The 19151-nt window shown below is 42.9% G+C and overlaps 1 protein-coding gene across 1 annotated transcript in view; it reads right to left on the reverse strand.

The window, feature by feature from the left end:
* Nucleotides 1-15435, reverse strand: part of ptch1 (patched 1) — a 50607-nt gene extending 35172 nt beyond the window's left edge. Inside the window, exons 1-2 of the mRNA XM_085475711.1 lie at nt 14877-15435; nt 13199-13391 (exon numbers count right to left, since the gene is read on the reverse strand). Coding sequence (XP_085331837.1) covers nt 13199-13391; nt 14877-15047 — 364 coding nt within the window. The 5' untranslated portion in view covers nt 15048-15435. The remainder of the gene's footprint in view (nt 1-13198; nt 13392-14876) is intronic.
* Nucleotides 15436-19151: the final 3716 nt, after the last annotated feature.

Consider the following 19151-nt stretch of genomic DNA (forward strand, 5'->3'; position numbering starts at 1 on the left):
CTAATCATGTCTGTATTTATTTTTACTGAGTTAGTGCGCACTGTTGACTACATGGGTTTGTAGTGTACGAGTTATTAGTTATTAATGATTGACAAACGAAACCAAAAACCTTAGGAGAAGAGAAGAGAAGAGAAGAGAAGAGAAGAGAAGAGAAGAGAAGAGAAGAGAAGAGAAGAGAAGAGAAGAGAAGAGAAGAGAAGAGAAGAGGCCTATGCTTGTCACTGTAGTGGAGCCCTCGGTGTGGGTATTCAGCATGTTGCATAACATTAACCCCTGGTCCCCCTATTCTCAAAGTAGAGGAATGGTGGGGGGTGGCGGGCACCAAAGGAGAGAAAGTAGGTTTCTAAGGAACTGACATCACCCCCTTCCTCCTTTCAGATCTGAACGCCCCCTCCTCATTCTCATTTTCTCTCTCTCTTTGCTCTATTCAGCTCTACACTGTGATTGGCCAGATCATGATGGCAATCAGCCCGGCCCCTCTGTCAAAGCCAAACCACCCCCCATATCCTTTCGCCAGCTTTCTCTCCTTTCCATGCAACACACAACAGCTTGTCCCCACCCCAGCACATCTCTTATGTCTGACAACGGAAGCAGCCCATAACTTTCGAGGAGAACACGCACCACCGGCGGCAACCACTCCTGTAACTGTGAGTGATGCTGGTATAATTCCAATCCCAATTATGTTCAGTGTACACCTGAACATATTTACACATCTATGAATAAATAGTCTGAAACACCTGACCTGCTCCACTAACTAAAGATTTGTGACATAATGTATTATATGTATTTGCATGCGGCTGAACACATCTCTGTGTGTGAGTGTGTGTGTGTGTGGGTGTGTGTGTCTGTTTGCAGAGAACGGATTAGCTGGATTAGCCCTCCATCCCAGCAGGCACCCCCTATGGTGAAGAGGAAGCCCCCCAAAACCAGGTCATCTCACTGCTACCAAGTCTACAGCGACCTCCCAAAATCTGAACCTCCAGTATTATCAAAGGGATAAAGAGACGACCACCCCATGAAACTACAACGGCATGTACTTAAAAAGCTGCTTTAAAAGTTGTGTAAAGAAAATCAAATTTAAGTTGATTTACACTGAAAAGATCTTTTAAACTTGGGAAGTGACACCTGTTGCATGAGACAGAAAAATGATGCTTTCATACAAGAGCTTGATATTTTGGGTTTCTCTCGAGTTTAGCAATACTGGTACTTAATGAATATTTGCAAAGGTATGAAAGGTTCTTACTGTGGTTTTTCAAGTTGTGCTTTCAAGTTTTCCATAGGCTGGTATTAAAAGATTGATATTATTAACCATTTTCTTTCTAATGAATCAACCCATAATCTCCTATAAAGACATTTTGGTATTTTCTGTTCAATTATTAAATAACTATAACATAAATATCCCATTTACCTACATACTGAGAACCTTATCCTAACTTTTGTCCTAAGTGAATTAATTCAACGCACTGAGCACAGGCACACACCTATTCATAGCAGGTCTCACAGTGGATGATATAAGCCAGAGTGAAAACCAAGAAGTGAAGTCAACAGGATTGCGAACTTGAAACATTATTGTATTAATACTTGGATCTGAGGAAGAGGAACACTTCTGCAGAATTCTTAAATGGTGGTTTTCTTCCTACCAAGAATCTTTCTTGGTCTGACCACTTAGTCAGGGGTGAAGACTTCTTCGTGGAGATGCTCAGTCAGTGATAAGAAAATTTTCAGTCCATAACAACATCCAGAACTTCTGACACTAAAGTAATGTAGGCAGCAGAGCAGTTTGCCAAATCCTCCTGTAGGTTTAGGAGTCAGACGATGGTTTTCATTTTCCGTTTTAGCAATCCTATTTGCAGTACTCTTGTCAAAGTTTGTTACTTGATCTCCACCGGTTCTGTATACTGCCATTTCTTATTACATTACAAACTGCAAAAAAACAGCGACCTACAAAATCTTTGCAGTTTTCTAGCAACACTCCTTTAAACTTTCAGGCAGGTGCTTAGAGGCAGCCTTGGGCTATAGGAGTCCTAAATCCTGAGGCAAAGTTTGAGGAGTATAGAGAAAAATTATATAACTCTTCCTTTCTTTTTGTCTTCCAACATAAAATTGCACAAGAGACAATAAAAACATTTGTCTTTTTTTAAAATGATAAGAATATTTCATCTTTAACTCCATGCCGTTGCACACAAGGTCATCTTTTTCTCATTGGTAGTTCAGTTATGTTTAAGACATAGTTTTATTTAGACTATGGCTGATTTCAAACTTTCTCATGAGGTTTGGAAAGAGAGTATATACTAATATAATAAAAATACATCTGTTTGCATGTTCTCCCCGTGTTTGCGTGGGTTCCCTCCGGGTACTCCGGCTTCCTCCCACCGTCCAAAGACATGCAGCTTGTGGGGATAGGTTAATTGGATAATCCAAATTGCCACTAGGTGTGAATGTGTTAGTGAGTGTGAATGGTTGTCTGTCCCTATGTGTTAGCCCTGCGACAGACTGGTGACCTGTCCAGGGTGTACCCCGCCTTTCGCCCTATGACAGCTGGGATAGGCTCCAGCGCCCCCCGCGACCCTGAAAAGGATAAGCGGAAGCAAATGGATGGATGGACATCTGTTACTTGGCTATCTTGGTCATTTATTTGAACTTGCTTGGTATCTGCTCCTGGTCACACTGCTCAGGTAGTTTCCCACAGTAGGTCTGTCCAGTGACATCTCCTACTTCCTGTTTGTCTCCCATTCAGCTGCTACTGTCAATAACCTGCTTTGATCACTAAGAGGACCCCACCTGTTTCTGTCCTCCACCATTTGTCTGCTTTCTCTTATCCATCTGCTGCCACGGCTCTGAGTTCATCTTTTTTCTTAGATTTTCTGCTGCTCCCATTTTCTGTAGGATATCATCACTGCAATGTGACAGACCCTCTCAATAAAAGTAGATAAACATCAACAGATCTATGCTAGAATGCATTTGTTTATCACTTTATACACCGATCTAAAATATTTAGCTGCAGCGGGGAAAAAAAGTGGCATAGATTTCTGTCAAAGCATTGTCAAAAAGTGTTAGAGAATTGTTGAACTGCAGGCGGGCACAAGATTATGATCAGCCCGCCACAGGAACAAGCAAGAAAGAAGTCCAGGCTTTAATCCAGGAGCACACAGAATATGAGGACAGGGTTTGATGAGAGGAAAAAGAGAGACAGGAACTGGCAAAGGAGATGCCAGTGTGTAAAGAGATGCAAAAGGCTCAGAACAACTTTGCGAGCAGGAGAAGGAGCGCTCACTGCAGCAGCACGCACAGCAATCCACAGAGCATTAACAGCAGTTTCCAATGTTCACTCTGCAATGCAGGTGTGCACACAGCCACAAATATGTGGTGAAAGGCCTTACTGGGAGCCGAGACCCTATCTGACCCGTGGTGAGTTCCCCTCACTTGTACTGCTCTCCCTCCCTTGCACTCTCTTTCCCTCCCTCCTGTCAGCTTATAAGAAGAGGGGGCTGCCACACAGAGAGGGGAGTGTAAAACAATCGTGGTCAAGAGTGGAAAACTGTGAAATAAAAAAATGAGGAAAAAAACATGAGAGTGACAGAACGGAGACTGGAAGTCCTCGGGCTGGCAGCTGTAGCCGAGGGTCTCCTCATGCAGCAGCGCACCCCCGAAACACTCCGACCCCCGACACACCCCAGCTGCCAACCACTGCCCCCAGAATCCCCACCCATACCACCAAACCTCACCCCCCAACTACTGCATTACCATATGTATAGCTCCCCTCTCCCCTGATTATGCTAATCACCTGTCCGGCCTCTGCGGCCCCTAAAATGGGTGTATTTAGCAGTCGGCTGGCTCCCAATGCAGCTTCCCCTGGGCCCGAGGTGTACATTCACACACTCCTCAATGGGCAGATTCTTCCACGTTGCTGCCTTCATTCAGGTCCCTCTCGCCTCTCCCACCCCCCACGAAAAAAAAAAAATCCTATTCAGTGCCAATGGATTCAGAGAGCTGTGTAAAGAGTAGTTGGGGAAGGAAACATTGACAGAAAGTCTGTTTTTGTAGCATGTGTGCATGCAGTGGTTGTAGTTCAATTAAAAGTGATGTCATAATGCAGCCAAACAGACATGGCAGATCTGAAGCCACCATCACTAAAGTGACGCGAAAGCTTTATAAACTCTTCAGCGATAGTACACCTCTTACTCTGATAAAGTCTAGCCGATTTTACCCATGAATTCTGTACATTTTTTAGAGAATCAAACTGAGTTATTTTCTACAGTTGTCTGCTTCATAAAACTGTAAATATTCTGTTTGGTTTTATAGAGGGACCTGCTTGAATGCAATGCAAAAGATGCACCACACGTTACGCTCACTCACTAGCGGTGAATGCCGGTGATAATTGTGTGGTTTCACACATCTGTAAAATCTGAAAGCACACGTACTTTGTTCCAGGAAGCTGGCAGGTAAAGACCAGATAATGTCCAATTAAACTGCAGCAGATTTTCTGCATTCTCAGGTGTGTGATAATGAAGAAAAAAAAAAGACTCCAGGACAGGGAAAAAACCCCCCATCACATTCTGTATTCTTCTGCAGTGCCTGTCAAATTTAAGCCAGCCTTTTGCTGCATTTACAGCCTTGTGATTGGCTCACAACCAAACCATAACAGACCGTGACATGAGCCTCAACAACCAATCTCAACTAGCTATCTCTTTGTCATTTCCTGTAAAGATGGTCAATGATTTCAGGGATCCCAAAAAGAAACCACACATTCTTGAGTGTGCAATAAAGGACACAGAAACAGTATGAAAGTAAGACAAAGAAAAACCAACAGGATCTGTATTTGTTTTTTGAGATTCACGGCTACCACCCTCATAATTCAACTATTATTCCATCTTACTAATAAATCAAGGAACCTCTGAACTTGCATCTGTTCTGCACTCATCACAACAACCAGTCGCCCAGTCTGTTTTAAACATGGGCAAACTTAGTACACTGCTGGGAATCTGACTTGCTCAGATTCCCAGCAGTGCACCCACCGAGTTTAAAACAGACAGGATGTTGAGGTTATTTGGATAAGGGGTGATCTCATTTTTGCGTTCAGGGCATCTCATGGACCTTCTGTGTCTTGCTTGCTCGTGCAGCTTTCTGGGATGTATCCATCACTTTGTGCCTGACAAAGGTAAGAGTGAAATGCACTACAACTTTCTCTTTTTTTGTTAATGGCAATTATCATCTAGTTTATAAGTCCAGCAAATGGTGGTTGTTTATACTCCATTCTGTTATGTATAGGTCTGCCCAACAACCAGAGCCAAACTTTTACAGAAGGGCGGATTATAGTGAGAGCACTGGTCCCTTTATTTTGAGGCAAAGTGTTTATGGTTTACATGGATCACAGTATTAGGGTCTGTGGTGAAACATGTTATTTGGTGAAATTCATACATTTTTGAATGAACATATACATTTACAATGTATGTATTAATAATTCACACAGTAAATACATCAACTATAAAACAACTGTAAATGTGTATGAAATAGTTATTTTGAAACAAGAAGATGGAAGATATATGAAACTGACCCAACTCGATACTTTAATGTGCATCTAACCTAAATATCAAACCCGTGCATTCAGCTACCTTTGTCACTGTAAGTGTTGTTTTTAAACCAAAAACAATCTCAATCCATTGTAAAAAGCCTAGAAATACATATTAAATGATCATTTGCACACACAGTGAATGTGTAGCTAGCTAGAAATCAGCGCTAGTATAGACACAGACTATACTAGAAAACGCCTGCAATTTGTTCTTCTTGCTGAATTAACTGCTGACAGTCAAGACAGATTTCCTAATTTTTTTTGTTTTCTTCTGGAAAGGGTCATGCAATGGGGGTGAGTGACAAATTAGAGAATGACATTTAGTGACTGATAAAACCCAGCATGACAGGAAGAGTTCAGACTGAAAGACAGCACAGTGGTGTCCAAACTTGAAGAGCATTAGAAGTATACAAAAGCTTCCCATTTCTGGGATCCTGTGATGGACTTGAAATCTATCCAATGTACTATAAGCAATACTTATTGCTCTGTGTCAGCTCCAGTAGGCCCTAGACCAGGGGTGTCAAACTCAAATACACAGTGGGCCAAAATTCAAAACTAAAACAAAGTTGCGGGCTAACGTTAATATTTATTGAAATATATTTATTCCTCCAGATATAAGAATGAATCTTTTCTAATGGACTCAAACACGTTTTGCTGAAAAAACTGAATATGGAACAAGCAAAGCTTAATACTAAACAATATATATATTAGCTGTATAATACCAGTAGGCCAGCTCTAATAGTAATTTGGTATGGCTTCGCGGGCCAAATGTAATTAGGCTGCGGGCCAAATTTGGCCCGCGGGCCAGAGTTTGACACCTATGCCTTAGACCCTCTGCAACATAGGGTGGGTGAGCAAATAATAAAATGGACAAATGCACAGGTCCAAAAACACTGGAGTAGTGCACGTGCCAGGGAACAACGAAGTAGAAAATGTTTAAGTGTAAACATGGTCTTTATAACACCCAGTGCTCTTTATGCAGATAGGTTACAGTGCAAGAGACGATTTCACTCAGTTGCATGCTGATTCAATCTGGAGCTCCTGACTTTTCAATCATCTGACAGAGGAAATGTTATCTTTGTATCTTTATGTCTTGCATGTGCATGTGTGGTACTTGTGTAACTGCCGTGGTTGCCAGATTCTATGACGACGTGCTGCAGGAATTGCAATGAAATATACAGCTACGTATGTAACTGTGGTGTGCCAGAGGGGCTAAAAAAAATAAAATAAAACAAAATACACACACACACACACACACACACACACACACACACACACACACACAGTTGGAAATGTTAGCGAGAAAATTTCTCTGCTCTGCAGTCTGAGAAGCATCAATCCACACCCCAATCTCTCTTTCCTAGTGTACGGTAGGCACTGCAGCCAAAACACAAACACACTACTGCTACTATACTCTTGCTTCTTCCCTCACTCAGTCTCCTCTCCAACACACACACACAGACACACACACTCTCCCTCTGCTGTTTTGTACAGAAGGGTGTTTCTCCACCCTTCTGGCAGTCATCGCTGTGAGGGAGGGAACAGAGGAAAGGGGAAGAGGGAGGGAGAGGAGGCGAGGGGAGGGAAGGGAAGGAGGGAGGCCAGACCACCCTGCTCTCATGGCAGGGCTGAGTGTTTACATTGCCGTGGCTCACTCTGTAATACATCTGGCATTCTGAGGCCACTCTCTCTCCAGCCAGGGACGGGGGAGTGGTGGGAGGGTGGGGGGCAGGAGGGGGGGAAAGGAGGCTCGGGTAAAGAGAGAGACCTTTCTGGCAGAGAGAAAAAGAGAAGAACAGAAGAGAGAGAGCGAGAGAGAGAGAGGGAGGTAGAGGGGGAGAGTAATTCTCTCCACAGTCTCCTGTGGTCGGTCATTCGCAGGGCTCTGGTTTTTGAATAAGAGCGCCTGAAAGAATGCAAAATGTAAACAGAGTGCTTGGAGGTATCTCAGGATGTTGTTTGTGAATGGGAGCATGCTTGCCTTGGGAGCACACACACACACACGCCCGCACACACGCGGGGAACGCTTGACGAGCAAATTTTTAAATGGTATTTCACATTCACTTTTGCCAGGTAGGCCTAATATACACAAAGCTGTTTTCAAACGCTAGCTTGAGAAAACAGCGCAGCGAGTCTGTGTACAGTATCAGAGGCGCAATGTTTCCCCACACTAAATCCCTCACCAGCCAGCCTGCACTTTTCATCAACTCGTAAAGTTTAACACAACACACTGGAATGTTATTCCTTATAGAGGGGTTTAATCATGTTTGTAGTGAACTGATAAACACAAACTCAGCGGAGTGCAGTTTGGAACAAGCGCGCATGTGTAGGTGCGCTCACGTTTGAGTATTACTGTATACATTTGATGTCAGGGAGCGAAACTGATGAGGAGAGAAGAATAGATGACTCTATGTCGTGTATGCCGCGCTAACTAGGGAGAAATATTGCGTGTGGGGGGGGGGCGTTTGTATGTTTGATCGCTTGCTGCTGCTTCTGCTGAAAGAAAGCTGCAGGAGGTGTAGTGTGAGAGAAAGAGTGAAAGGGAAAGAGAGAAAAAGAAAGATAAAGGGAAAAAAAAGATACTACCAAAATAGACTGGCATGCCAACCCTGCTCAACCACCCACTCATTCACAGAACCAAAACTCCAAAGCCTCTTTCTGCGTACATGTGTGTGTGCACATGCACCCATGCATGTATCTATGCTTGTATACACATCAAAAGCTGAATAATTCAGCCATGCAAACCACAATCCTCTCAGTGGAGACACCACATTCAGGGCACTCCTCCTCCTCCACAAAAAAGGATGTCAAGGCTTCTTCTGCATGCACTTAACATTATACTGCACCCTTTTCCACTGCCATTACCAGCAAAACAACAAAACAACCACCAGCTCTGTTGACTCAGTTCTTAATCATACTAGATACAAAACAGACACGGAGGAACGGGCAAGGAATGGCTTTAGAAAAAAAATAAAATAACAACAACAACATTTGATCCTATCAGACTGGATTTTGAAACCTTAAATCCGGCTCCACACAAACATAGCCTGGCACCACTGTAACTGTTACCATACTGATTTCAGGGACAGGCTAGAGGCGCTCCACTTTCAATTTAAAAGGAAATTAAATTGTGAAATTTCTGCAGTATGACTTTGAAATTACTCCCTCTGTGACATGTCGCTCCTTCAAGTGTATTCTGTCGTTGAAGCTGGAATGATGATGCGCGCTGTTGTTGCACTTGGATATTTATTTGACATAAAATTATTATACAGTAATTCAGAGATTAAATAAAAAAATAGATTCACTGCCCTCTGCTGGAGAAGAGATTTTAAAAGTTTGATCAGAAACTCACAAAACTGAATCATCACACAATTAGAAAAGAGTGCAAACTCGAAACAAAACAGCTGGCACTGAGGCGCTCTATTATACAGTAGGCATACACATGCGACATGCCCGCACGTGAACATATACAAACAGTGACCGGTGACAGCTGCGACCTTTGCTGCAGTTCCTCCACCCCCCCCCTCCCACTTCTGCTGTGAGTCTTCACTCTGCACCCAGGCCACAGGGTGAGTATCAGGTAAGGTTTTAAATAGTGGGGCCTCCACAAGATGACCTCAGGGTCTCAGGGGTCTACCCCAGTGGCCCCCAGCCTCTGCACTTATGCCCCCCAAGAAAGCACTCCGGGACCGAGGCCCTCCCCTCAGTCTGCAACCTTGAGACTACAATCCACTGCCCTGTGCCCCAGTCCCAGCCATAAATCTGGAGACCACAAGCTCTTTTTAAACTTGAATCATTCATATAATTGCCATACATTTGATATCAGACACAACTGTCAGGCAATTACACTCTTTTTCCTTCTTGGTAATAAGTTTCCATAGGGGAAAGAGATTCAATTTTCCTTAACCAATCATTACGGAGCAAAGTGTCTGACTGGATGTAATATATTTCTAGGTCAACACTGATGTGTAGCCATGTCAACATGTCAGTGGTTTTAAGATTGGAGCACAGCTAAGTTAAAATAAACTCTGACATCGGTCAATACTGCAAAAACATGCCGTTTACGTAGCAGTCGCCAGTGTTAACACGAAGCCTCTGTCTTCTCCTCCAGTTACTGTTCTTCACTTATCCTTCATCAAACCTCTTTGGTCCACAGATTCACAATTCTGGATCCTGAGGTGTGATGAGAACAAAATGCAGCCACTTAATTCATCCTCGCTTCAGTCTAGGCTGAATCTATAGACTAAATAAAACTCCAGCCATGATTACCCCACAGCTCCACATCGTCGGCTTCACCCCTGGCTTCAACTTCAACCCTTGCCCAGAGCTCAAGCTTCAAAAGCCCCAACTTCCAAACCATCCCCTCCCTGCGTCTCCTCTTCCCAATCAGCACAGCTCCATAATCTCCAGCCTTTCTCTCCGCAAAGAAACGGAGCAAAAGAGAGAGGGGCTGTCCTACAGGAAGGCCAATGTTTATGTGATACTGTTTTAATTAGTGGCAGGCAGTGCTCCTATTTTCTTTACAATTTGGCCTGTTTTTGCCATAACCTAGAATGCCAAGGGATGGCTCCATTTTCCATTTGCAGCCAGGAGGAAACCTAAAGGACTCTCATTCCTCGCTCATCCATGTCTCTTCTCCATGAATGTGGCTTATTGTTAATCACTGCAAGATCATCTAGATGATCTTCAGGTTTAAGCTGAGGATGCATCTGAGGTCGCAAGCCAGTGAGCATGTTTTCCAACACTGAGGAAAGCACACAGAGAGCTTCAGACCACAATTGTGTGTGGGGAGACAGTACACCACAATACTACAGCTTCCTGTTTGAACTAATCATTTCCTGTGAGTGGATATAAACACAGAGATTGTCTGTAGTGTGGATACAATCTGCCCTAAATAGAAACCACGGTCACTTTGATGTTTTCTAAGTGGGAAAACAAGACTGAAAATCTTACGATCTTGCCCCGATTGTTAAGTAAAGAACAAACTTCCATGCATCCTCAGAGGTCTGACACCACTGCGTCTTTGTGCAGGCATGCATCTCACTCCCAATTGGTCTCTGTCACTTTGTCTAATAAACAGAACTTCCTGTGTCAGAGTATTTATAAACAGTGCTGAGTGAGCACTGTGTGAGAAAAGACAATCCCTGCAAAAGCTGTGGCACGTGACCTACAAGCTAACTGCAGTAGAGACTTAACGGCGGTCTGCCGGAGACCTCAGCTGCTCTGCAGCTATCAGAAAGCAGGTGACGACCGACACGACACGAGATCGCAAACGTGAATGTTGCTCCGGTCAACACTGGAGGAGCTGAGAGATCTGATGGGAGCTGGGCTGTATTGTATGAGCGCACGCATCCACAGGCCACACAGCTTCCACGTGGGGTCGTCCATGGGTCGCCTGCAGTTCCAACCAAATGAAACATAAACAGGCACTCTGTCCTCTCCTCTTTTTCCTCTCGGACGATGGGCCAGTCCCCCAGCACGGCCCAGCACAGCGTTCCACGGTCCAGGCAGAACTAATCTATCCCTCAGCTGTGCAGTCTAATCTAAACAAACAGATCTCTCCCTACCAGCATCTGGAACCCCTCACTTATCGGGATGTAGAAAACCACAGCAGCCCTGTCTTGTAGTCAGAGCCTGTGTACGAGCAGGGGTTCGCATCTTGGTGTGAGCCAGTATGAGACCATTTTGTAGATGCCTACCAGAGGTCACTACACTACTTGTGTGTCAGTCAAGGTCAGGTTCAGTTCTGTCAACACCAAAATTTATTGGTGGAACAAAACAAAAGTGTACAGTCACTCTGGGTTTGAGTATCCTGAATTTGATGCAACACCAGCAGCGCTAAACTTGCAACAGAATCAGCTGAAACGTCTGAAAATGCTGATAAATCACAAGTTACCAGACCTTGCAAGGACAAAAAGGTGCAAATAATAATGGGAAACTGAGAAAATCTAAAAATTCTCACATTTGAGAAGCTACAAGAAGACCGTTTACCTACTGAATCAATAACTCTGAAGCTATAGCTTTTAGTAATTTTAACCTCAGTACTCTGAAGAAGCTGAAATAAGTCTACAGTTTGCACTTGCAATGTATCTTGAAGCCAAAAGACTTCATTGCTGTCCTTTTAAATATGCTTTAAATAAAAAGTTTGCCAAAATGTTTCTAAACCCCGTTCTTTGAGAAGGGCAGCAGTATGAGAAGGAAGACGCCAAAGTGATGCTCTTAGTATTTTTTTAGTAATTTTTGTTAAAATCCCACACAGCGTTTAAAATTAAATTAAACAGGCAACAAAACGGCGACAGGTCCCTGCAAATCTTTGATTTATTCATTTTTTTACATAAATTACAAGAAGTTATAAATATATTACTAATTCATTTGAGCACTTGTGTGTAAGAGTAAATGATGCACTGTGAAGTGTGCAATAATATTCAGTTCCAAAAGGTGCCGGTCACTTTAGTATACGCGACCGTGGTCAGACATGTGAAAGGGTGTGAAAACAGTGCGATCCTCTGAGTATAATCAGGATTCCTATCCCAAAGAGGCTCCCCTCTGCCTAAACTGTTGCCAACTGCGCCTGCGCCGCAGATTAGAAGAACACGCTGTCTGTCAGACCCCTGCAGCTGCACGCAAGGGGAGAACAGCCAACCCCGGGCAGGAGGTGTGGTGTTTGATCTGTACAGGAATCAGTTTGCTTTAGTGCTTGATCTTGTTAACTTTTTTTTTTTTAAACCTGAGACAAAGTGGTTTAAAAAAGTTAAAAAGGCAACCACACAAGCACACGCTAAAAAAATGCATTCATTTTTATAACCAAACAGTACTCCACTTCAATTTCTCAACAAGTCTGCTCCTCCATTCATGACTCCTACAGCCAACTCTACCCATAAGCGCAGGAATGTGGATCAAAGGAAAGGAAAAAAAGCTCAGCCCCTTCCCCTTAAACCCCCCACAAGCACCACCCATATGCACAGTTTCTTTCTTCCTTATATATTTTCACTCTTCATAAGTTGTTTAGGAATTTCAAAAACAAGGAAAACTAACAAATGTTCCATCCACCCCGCAAACACGAGTTCCTGCCCTCACTCCGCTTTTTCCCTGCAGCCAGAGACAAATCTTTTTGGAAAGTTGAGAGCTGTCCAAAACGGGACCACACACAGTCAACTGCTGGGGGCAGGCAGGCAGACACACACACGCGCGCACACACACACACACACACACTCACACACATCTCACAAAATGGCGGCTTTCACAAAAATTTCTTCTACCCCGAAAGCCCCTTATGAACTTAATTACAACTTGTTATGAGCATAGTTACACTCAGCCCTTGCACATCTTATGTGTGCATCTAGAACGGTTTTAGAAGCTAAGTGTGTTGGGAATAGGCAAGTATTTTCAAGTTTTGCTTGGGTGCTTGCCAGCACCTATACAATAAACAATCCCCATACCTACTTCATTAAGTAACACCAACAAACCTTCTTCCTCCAAACTAAACTGTGTCAAATTCTTGGAAACATGCAATATGAAGTCAAACAGTTTCAAAAGCACTGAAATAAAGAAAAGTCCCAGCAGGTCACACTTAAAAACATCATGAATTGCACAGCTTGTCAAAAAACAAAATAATCAAGAGCGTCTTACCTTCCACCCAGAGTTTCTCCACATCCGTTTCCAAATTAGCTGCCCGTAAGCCCACAGCAAAAGCTCCAAAAATCATGAGGCCAACAACCAAAAACTTTCCGCAGTTCTTTTGAATGTAACAGCCCAGCCTAAATAAAAGTCTCTGGAACTTCGCTCTCAGCCACAGAGGTGCTTTCCTCCCAGTTGCCTTCCCCTATGATAAGACAAGAGTCCCAGAGTTACTGTCAGTTAACAGACAAAGCACCATACTTACCTGCTCAGGTGAGGCTGTAGGGTTAAAGACAAAAGATTTTATGGTATACATGCAAATAAGCTACAACAATAAATGTGTCCACTTAAAAGAACCTTTACAGTTTTAAAGTACAAGCCTCTCTTTGATCAAAGAATCCCACCTGCTCTCTTTTCAGTAAGACTGCACATTTACCTACAACCGGGGATCTAAAGTCAGAGAGCTGGGATCTTCCAACACATCCACTAAATCCCTCTGCTAACCTTTATTCACTGAAAAACCACAAATCTGCTGGGGATCCTGGGCAGTGCTGAGGACTCCCCAGAGTGCGAGCTACAGGTCCTGTCAGATCAGAATCCTTAGCATAATACATGCACTGGGAAGGTACCAACATTCCCTGTCACTTCACAGCCACAATAACCAGTTGTGAATACAAATAATAATAATAATAATAATAATAATAATAATAATAATAATAATAATAATAATATATATATATCATTTTTTTTTAATAGTCCAAAATAAGTACATCTGGACCTCCAGAGTAGACACAGGTAAACAGGACATAACTGTCAAACCACAACTACTAAGCAGGCTCCCTTGTGTCTTTGTTCTACTCTTTATGTAAAATGGCCATTGGAAGCACAATACTGCTGTTAGTAGCAGACTATAAGTCTTAAAAGACAGAATAAAATAAAATACTGAATGCACTGTAGACCACATGCTCCCCACTTGACAGAAACTGTTACATTTTGAGGTGTAGTGTGATTGCTACTGAAGTAACCTGCACGCACACATCGCCCGGTGATATTAAATACCCTGAATCGGCGCATGTGGTAAAACCACAAATACCACCACCACGCACTCACACGCGCTCTCCCCGTCTGGCCGCTCGTGTGTTCCGGCCTGCACGGGGAAGTGAAGGAGCTATCACGGGGAGGAATCACAATATTTGTGAACGGAAGAGGGCAGCCACATGGATTCTTTACTTTCCTCCTCTTTACACGAGTCACCCAAGTTTAGACAGTGTCACCGAAACTCTTTAAAGCTTTGGGTGCTCCGCGTAAAAGAAAGGCTGGATGTTATGAAACGGTCAATGGCAGCGTTGCCTGCGAGAGTAAAAGCTGCATGTTTTTTGCCTGGTGCGGGACTGCTCTAGGTTGGGGATGCACTGGAAACAATCGCGTGTTTGTACTGGGGAAACGGGCACTTAGAACTTGCAGCACATCTTTCATCATAAGCCGGTTGCATCGGAAGAGTCGCGTGAAATCAAACACAACTACTTTGCGCTTTTCTGCAACCTTGCCTTACCGCTGTGTACCCCGTGCCCAGCCCGTCCCGTTACCTAGCAGCGACTGGACAGTTTGGCCACATTTTTTTCTTTTCGACGAATACAATGAAAGCAGCATCACAAAGCCTTTTCCCGTTCAAGATGAGAAATAAAAGCACCTCTGAAATCTGCTCCAGAGCAAAGCCCGCATCGCAGTAACTCGGCCGCTGCAAATACTCCAAATCCAGCGGTGTGTTGCGGGTATAGTCCCCCCTGTTCCTCCGCGTTATCCTCGGCCGATCGGGGTCTCTGTTTTCCTGCTCGGAGGGCGCATTACCAGCCGAGGCCATGTTGCGGGGACAGCGATATGGTTTCCCACTTTATAGTATTTCCCCGAAAGCGTGTAGCGATATCCCAAGAGAACAGAGTTTCACTCTCGGAGATCTCACACCCGTGAAGTAGGGCTTCATACTCCTGTTGGAGACGGCGAGTCAAAGTCTGCGCCTTCCATCCCAACATTTCGTGATCCGGAGGTCTCCACCGCTTTCACCGCATTCACCGTGTCTCTTAAAAAAGTAAGTTTCTCTCAAAAAGCGAGCTTCGCGAAGTGATTTCCATACACAAGTTGTCGGGTATGAAACCTCGATAGTCGTAGCATTCTGGTGACATCTATGTGGTCTTCCCCTGGGCCGCGCGTCACGGCCAACTCTGAGATTCAATAGAAATGAAGAAAAAGACCTCTCTCCATTTGGAGGCAGAGAAAGAGGAGGGGTGAGAAGAGGAAAAAAATACTCGAGATCCCGCCTCTGGGGCTGTCAGATTGCAGGAGTTTCTTGCATCTGATTGGTTCCAGAAGGGCAGAAATTACTCAGCAAACACGACTATTATTAGCTGCTTAGCAACAGCTCACTAAAGTAGAGAGACCACCCAGGCAGGCAGACCTCATGTGAGCATCTCCAACTTCAGGGGAGGCTCGTCGAGAGTCGAACCCATTTGGTGCATTCAGGTTTTCACGTAGAGCTCCGTTACAATAATGAAGCGTTTCCCCGAGAGGACCCGAAGTCAAATACAAGCTACCCGTTTGTGCATCGGAGGGGGCTTTTTGGCATGTCAGAACTTTAACTATTTTTTTCCCCTCAGATGATCCTCTAACTGGTTCAATGAGAGGGGGGCGGCTTGTAGGCTATACTGTTGTTGCATCTTTAGAGTCCAACACCGCCAAAATCAGCTCATTAGTGTTTTGTACATATCAAAATACGCCACAGCCTCAGGACCACAGCTCTCTACAAAGCAAAACAAAAGCCCTTTGATAAAACGTCTAACTGGGAAAATATTACCTATAGAGAACTGCGATGTGTTTATGCGCAATTACGCATACAAATGCCTAATTATCTCCCCTTTAGTCTAGTGATCCGACAGGGTAATATCACAGTATTATGGTTATTTAGCTAAAAAAAAATCACATTTCATATAGATGCAGATATACATAAGAACTATTTGTGCATTTACATCTTGCTGCACAGTAAGCAAGCGGATTTTAGGATTTCATTATAATCTCATGTCCCTAAACTGCCAAAGGAGGTAGCATTTATCTATCCGTGCTGCAGGCATCATTTTTATAATTGACTTTATTCTGATATAACTTTTTTCATGAAATAAAGATAAAAACAAATTAATTCAAATAAACAGACATCGGGTCAAAATAATAAGGTTATAATAAGCAAAACAATTAACTCCAGCAGCCACTCTTGGCTCGCCAGAGCATCAGGTGTACTTCACACCTAAGCCATCTAAGCTGACTCTGGGCGTGTGGCTGCCAGCCGAGCTCTTACCATCTTCTGTCCTGGTGGGGAGAACATTCAGAACAAATCCGTGATTTCCCGCTCCTCGGAGAGCGAAACGAGTCAGTTATAATAAAGATAAAAAGGAATGATTAAGTGTTGTGAGGAGAGAAAGAGATGCATCGTAATCTGTCTTGGTCACAGTCAGAATGCTCAGAAAAAAAGTTTACCCAATTATAGGACTGTTCCTTTTTTGGCCACGTTGGTGGTCTCCTTAGCTTCATAGGCAGGACCCTTTGATTGTCACGTGATTCGTCGTAAACTGTGCCAATCACGCAGCAGCAGCTTCCAGTATTTTAGGCTTTGGTAATTGAAGGGGGAAAAAAGAAAAAGAGCCCGCAACGCACACCTGTGTACTCTGACATCAAAGAAGTGAATGCAATGCAATATAGAGACGCATGTGCACATGTGGGTACTTAAGGAACAAGCACATAGGATCAAGCATACAGATTGTTTCCATTGATGCATAAGGGACTGTAGATGCTGTACAATAAGGAAACCACAAACAGATTAATACAATCACATGTCCTCAGCCACATAGTCTCAGATTATATTAACTTACAAAGACCGATTTGTGTTACTATCAAAGTAAGTAATTTTACTACCCTTAGTGTCACCCTTGGAGCAAATTACTTTACATTTGGTCTGGACAGAAATTGTCCATTTTACTGGAAATAACATAACATTCATATAAATGCTTATTTCTGATCTGTCTGTATCATAAATACTAAGATTCTTCTTTGCAGTTAGTATGAAGGTTGGTTGTGATGGAGAAAACCAACCTTAAATATATACAATTTAACTGCCATCAGATACTCCAGGTGTAGTATCAGATACTGCAGGTGTAGCATCCGAGTGAGGGAAAGTGTCCAAGGGGGAACAAAGTTAGGCTGCGATGCCCCCTAATGCTCCTGAGAAGAACCAGGCCTGTGTCAGTGGAACAGGAGGAAGTAGGAGCCGTAAGTGCAGCACAATATCTGTGCTATGCATGTTCAAGTTGTTGTCATGACAGTAACGCTGCAGGACTCCATATATGTGCCTTAGGTCATTGTGGAAAATAGTCCCCCTCCCCCCATTTGAATACTGTAGTTAAAAGTTGTAAAGATATGCCTGTAAAAATGCTCTCGGGAGATTATATTGCAAGCATCTGTGTGAACTAATGAAATACATATGCACAAACAACACTAAAACACCCTAGACCAAACATGAACATATATCATTTTTTATTTATTGACCATTAACATGGATGGGATGCACTAATTGCTGGCTTTAGGAAGGGAGAAATTAATCCAGCTTATTCTGATCTGTAAATGCAGGAAACAGTTTGGATTTCAGATTTTGTAAGATCAACAACTCCATTCAACTTGTAAGGCATGGAGCAACAAACAACAAACTAAAAGGTTTCAGTAGTCACCTTTTCATACTTGTCATCAAAATCAGATTACTCCCCTTTTTGTGACCGAATATGTTTAATAAATCTGTATGTAAACATCATTTGTTACATGTTGATCTACAAAGAAATAAGTTAAACTGCTCTTCTGCATCTGCTGTGACACACTCACTGTTCAAAACAATGTCCTACAGAGAGAGTTATCATATTTTTCTTAAATATTTGTTAGCTTTTCTTATGCATTACATTTTTTAAAAATTGTTTCAGAGTTAGTTTGCTTGTTTTACTCAAGTTGATTGTTCGAACTGTTTAACTCTAGGTTCGTTTTCATTATTAATATGTTAAGTTTTGTCAAGAAGACATACTTTAATTTTTATCTAGCCCTCTTTCACAGCCACATGGATTTCTTAATGAGGAAAGGAGATGAAGTATTCATTTAGGTGCTTGAGGTATTGGGCATTGATCCCAGAATGACTTCACCAACAAGTCACCTTTGGTGACCCCTGGCAGGGCCCCTCACACCCCTCAAGGCTGGTTGCTGGCCAGTGGCCATGAGAAAACACTGAAAAACCTTGCTTAGTGCATGCGTTTATTTATGATTTGCAGGTGGATTACAGTTCCAAGCAGAAGTGTGCCAAAACATTACTATCCCTGAGTCAAAACAATAGCGTCTTTTTAGCCAGGACCATGGTTATGCTTGATGCAGGGATAAACAAAGATTTCTAATCAATACTATTTCCATTACCCGGCGTTATGGACATACTTTGAATTTTTTTTAACCAGTCCAACCACTGCATTTTTAGTCAACTCGTTTTCTGTCACATCAGTAAACAGTAGCAGTATCCAACCAACCAATAGTTAAAAAAAAGTCTCGTAAATGCAGAAAGTTCATAAATACTCAGTTTAGTTGAGTATTTATGAAGCGTTTGTTTTTTCCAGTCGTTATAAGACTACAGTAAGTGTAAGTCACTTACAGTGAAGTGTATTGAAAAAAAAAAAGACCAAAAGGGGCAACAACAACAGAAGAACACCTGTTTATTGAAAACAAATGTTCCCAGTTAAGCAAGAACATCCTCTACTTTTGTTTTTCATGCCACTTACAAAAAGTAAAGTGAAGGAAAATCAATATGGATGCGTGGGAGTGAAGGTTTCTTGGTGCTTGAAAGCTTATGTGATATGTTCCATTCATGGGCAAAAGTGTTGTTTATACGTCCAATTTAGCT

Source organism: Copadichromis virginalis, linkage group LG12 (assembly GCF_057382275.1).
Source record: "Copadichromis virginalis isolate Kocher_CV1m ecotype Utaka linkage group LG12, C_Virginalis_male_GT1.1, whole genome shotgun sequence".
In the NCBI taxonomy this organism is placed as follows: domain Eukaryota; kingdom Metazoa; phylum Chordata; class Actinopteri; order Cichliformes; family Cichlidae; genus Copadichromis; species Copadichromis virginalis.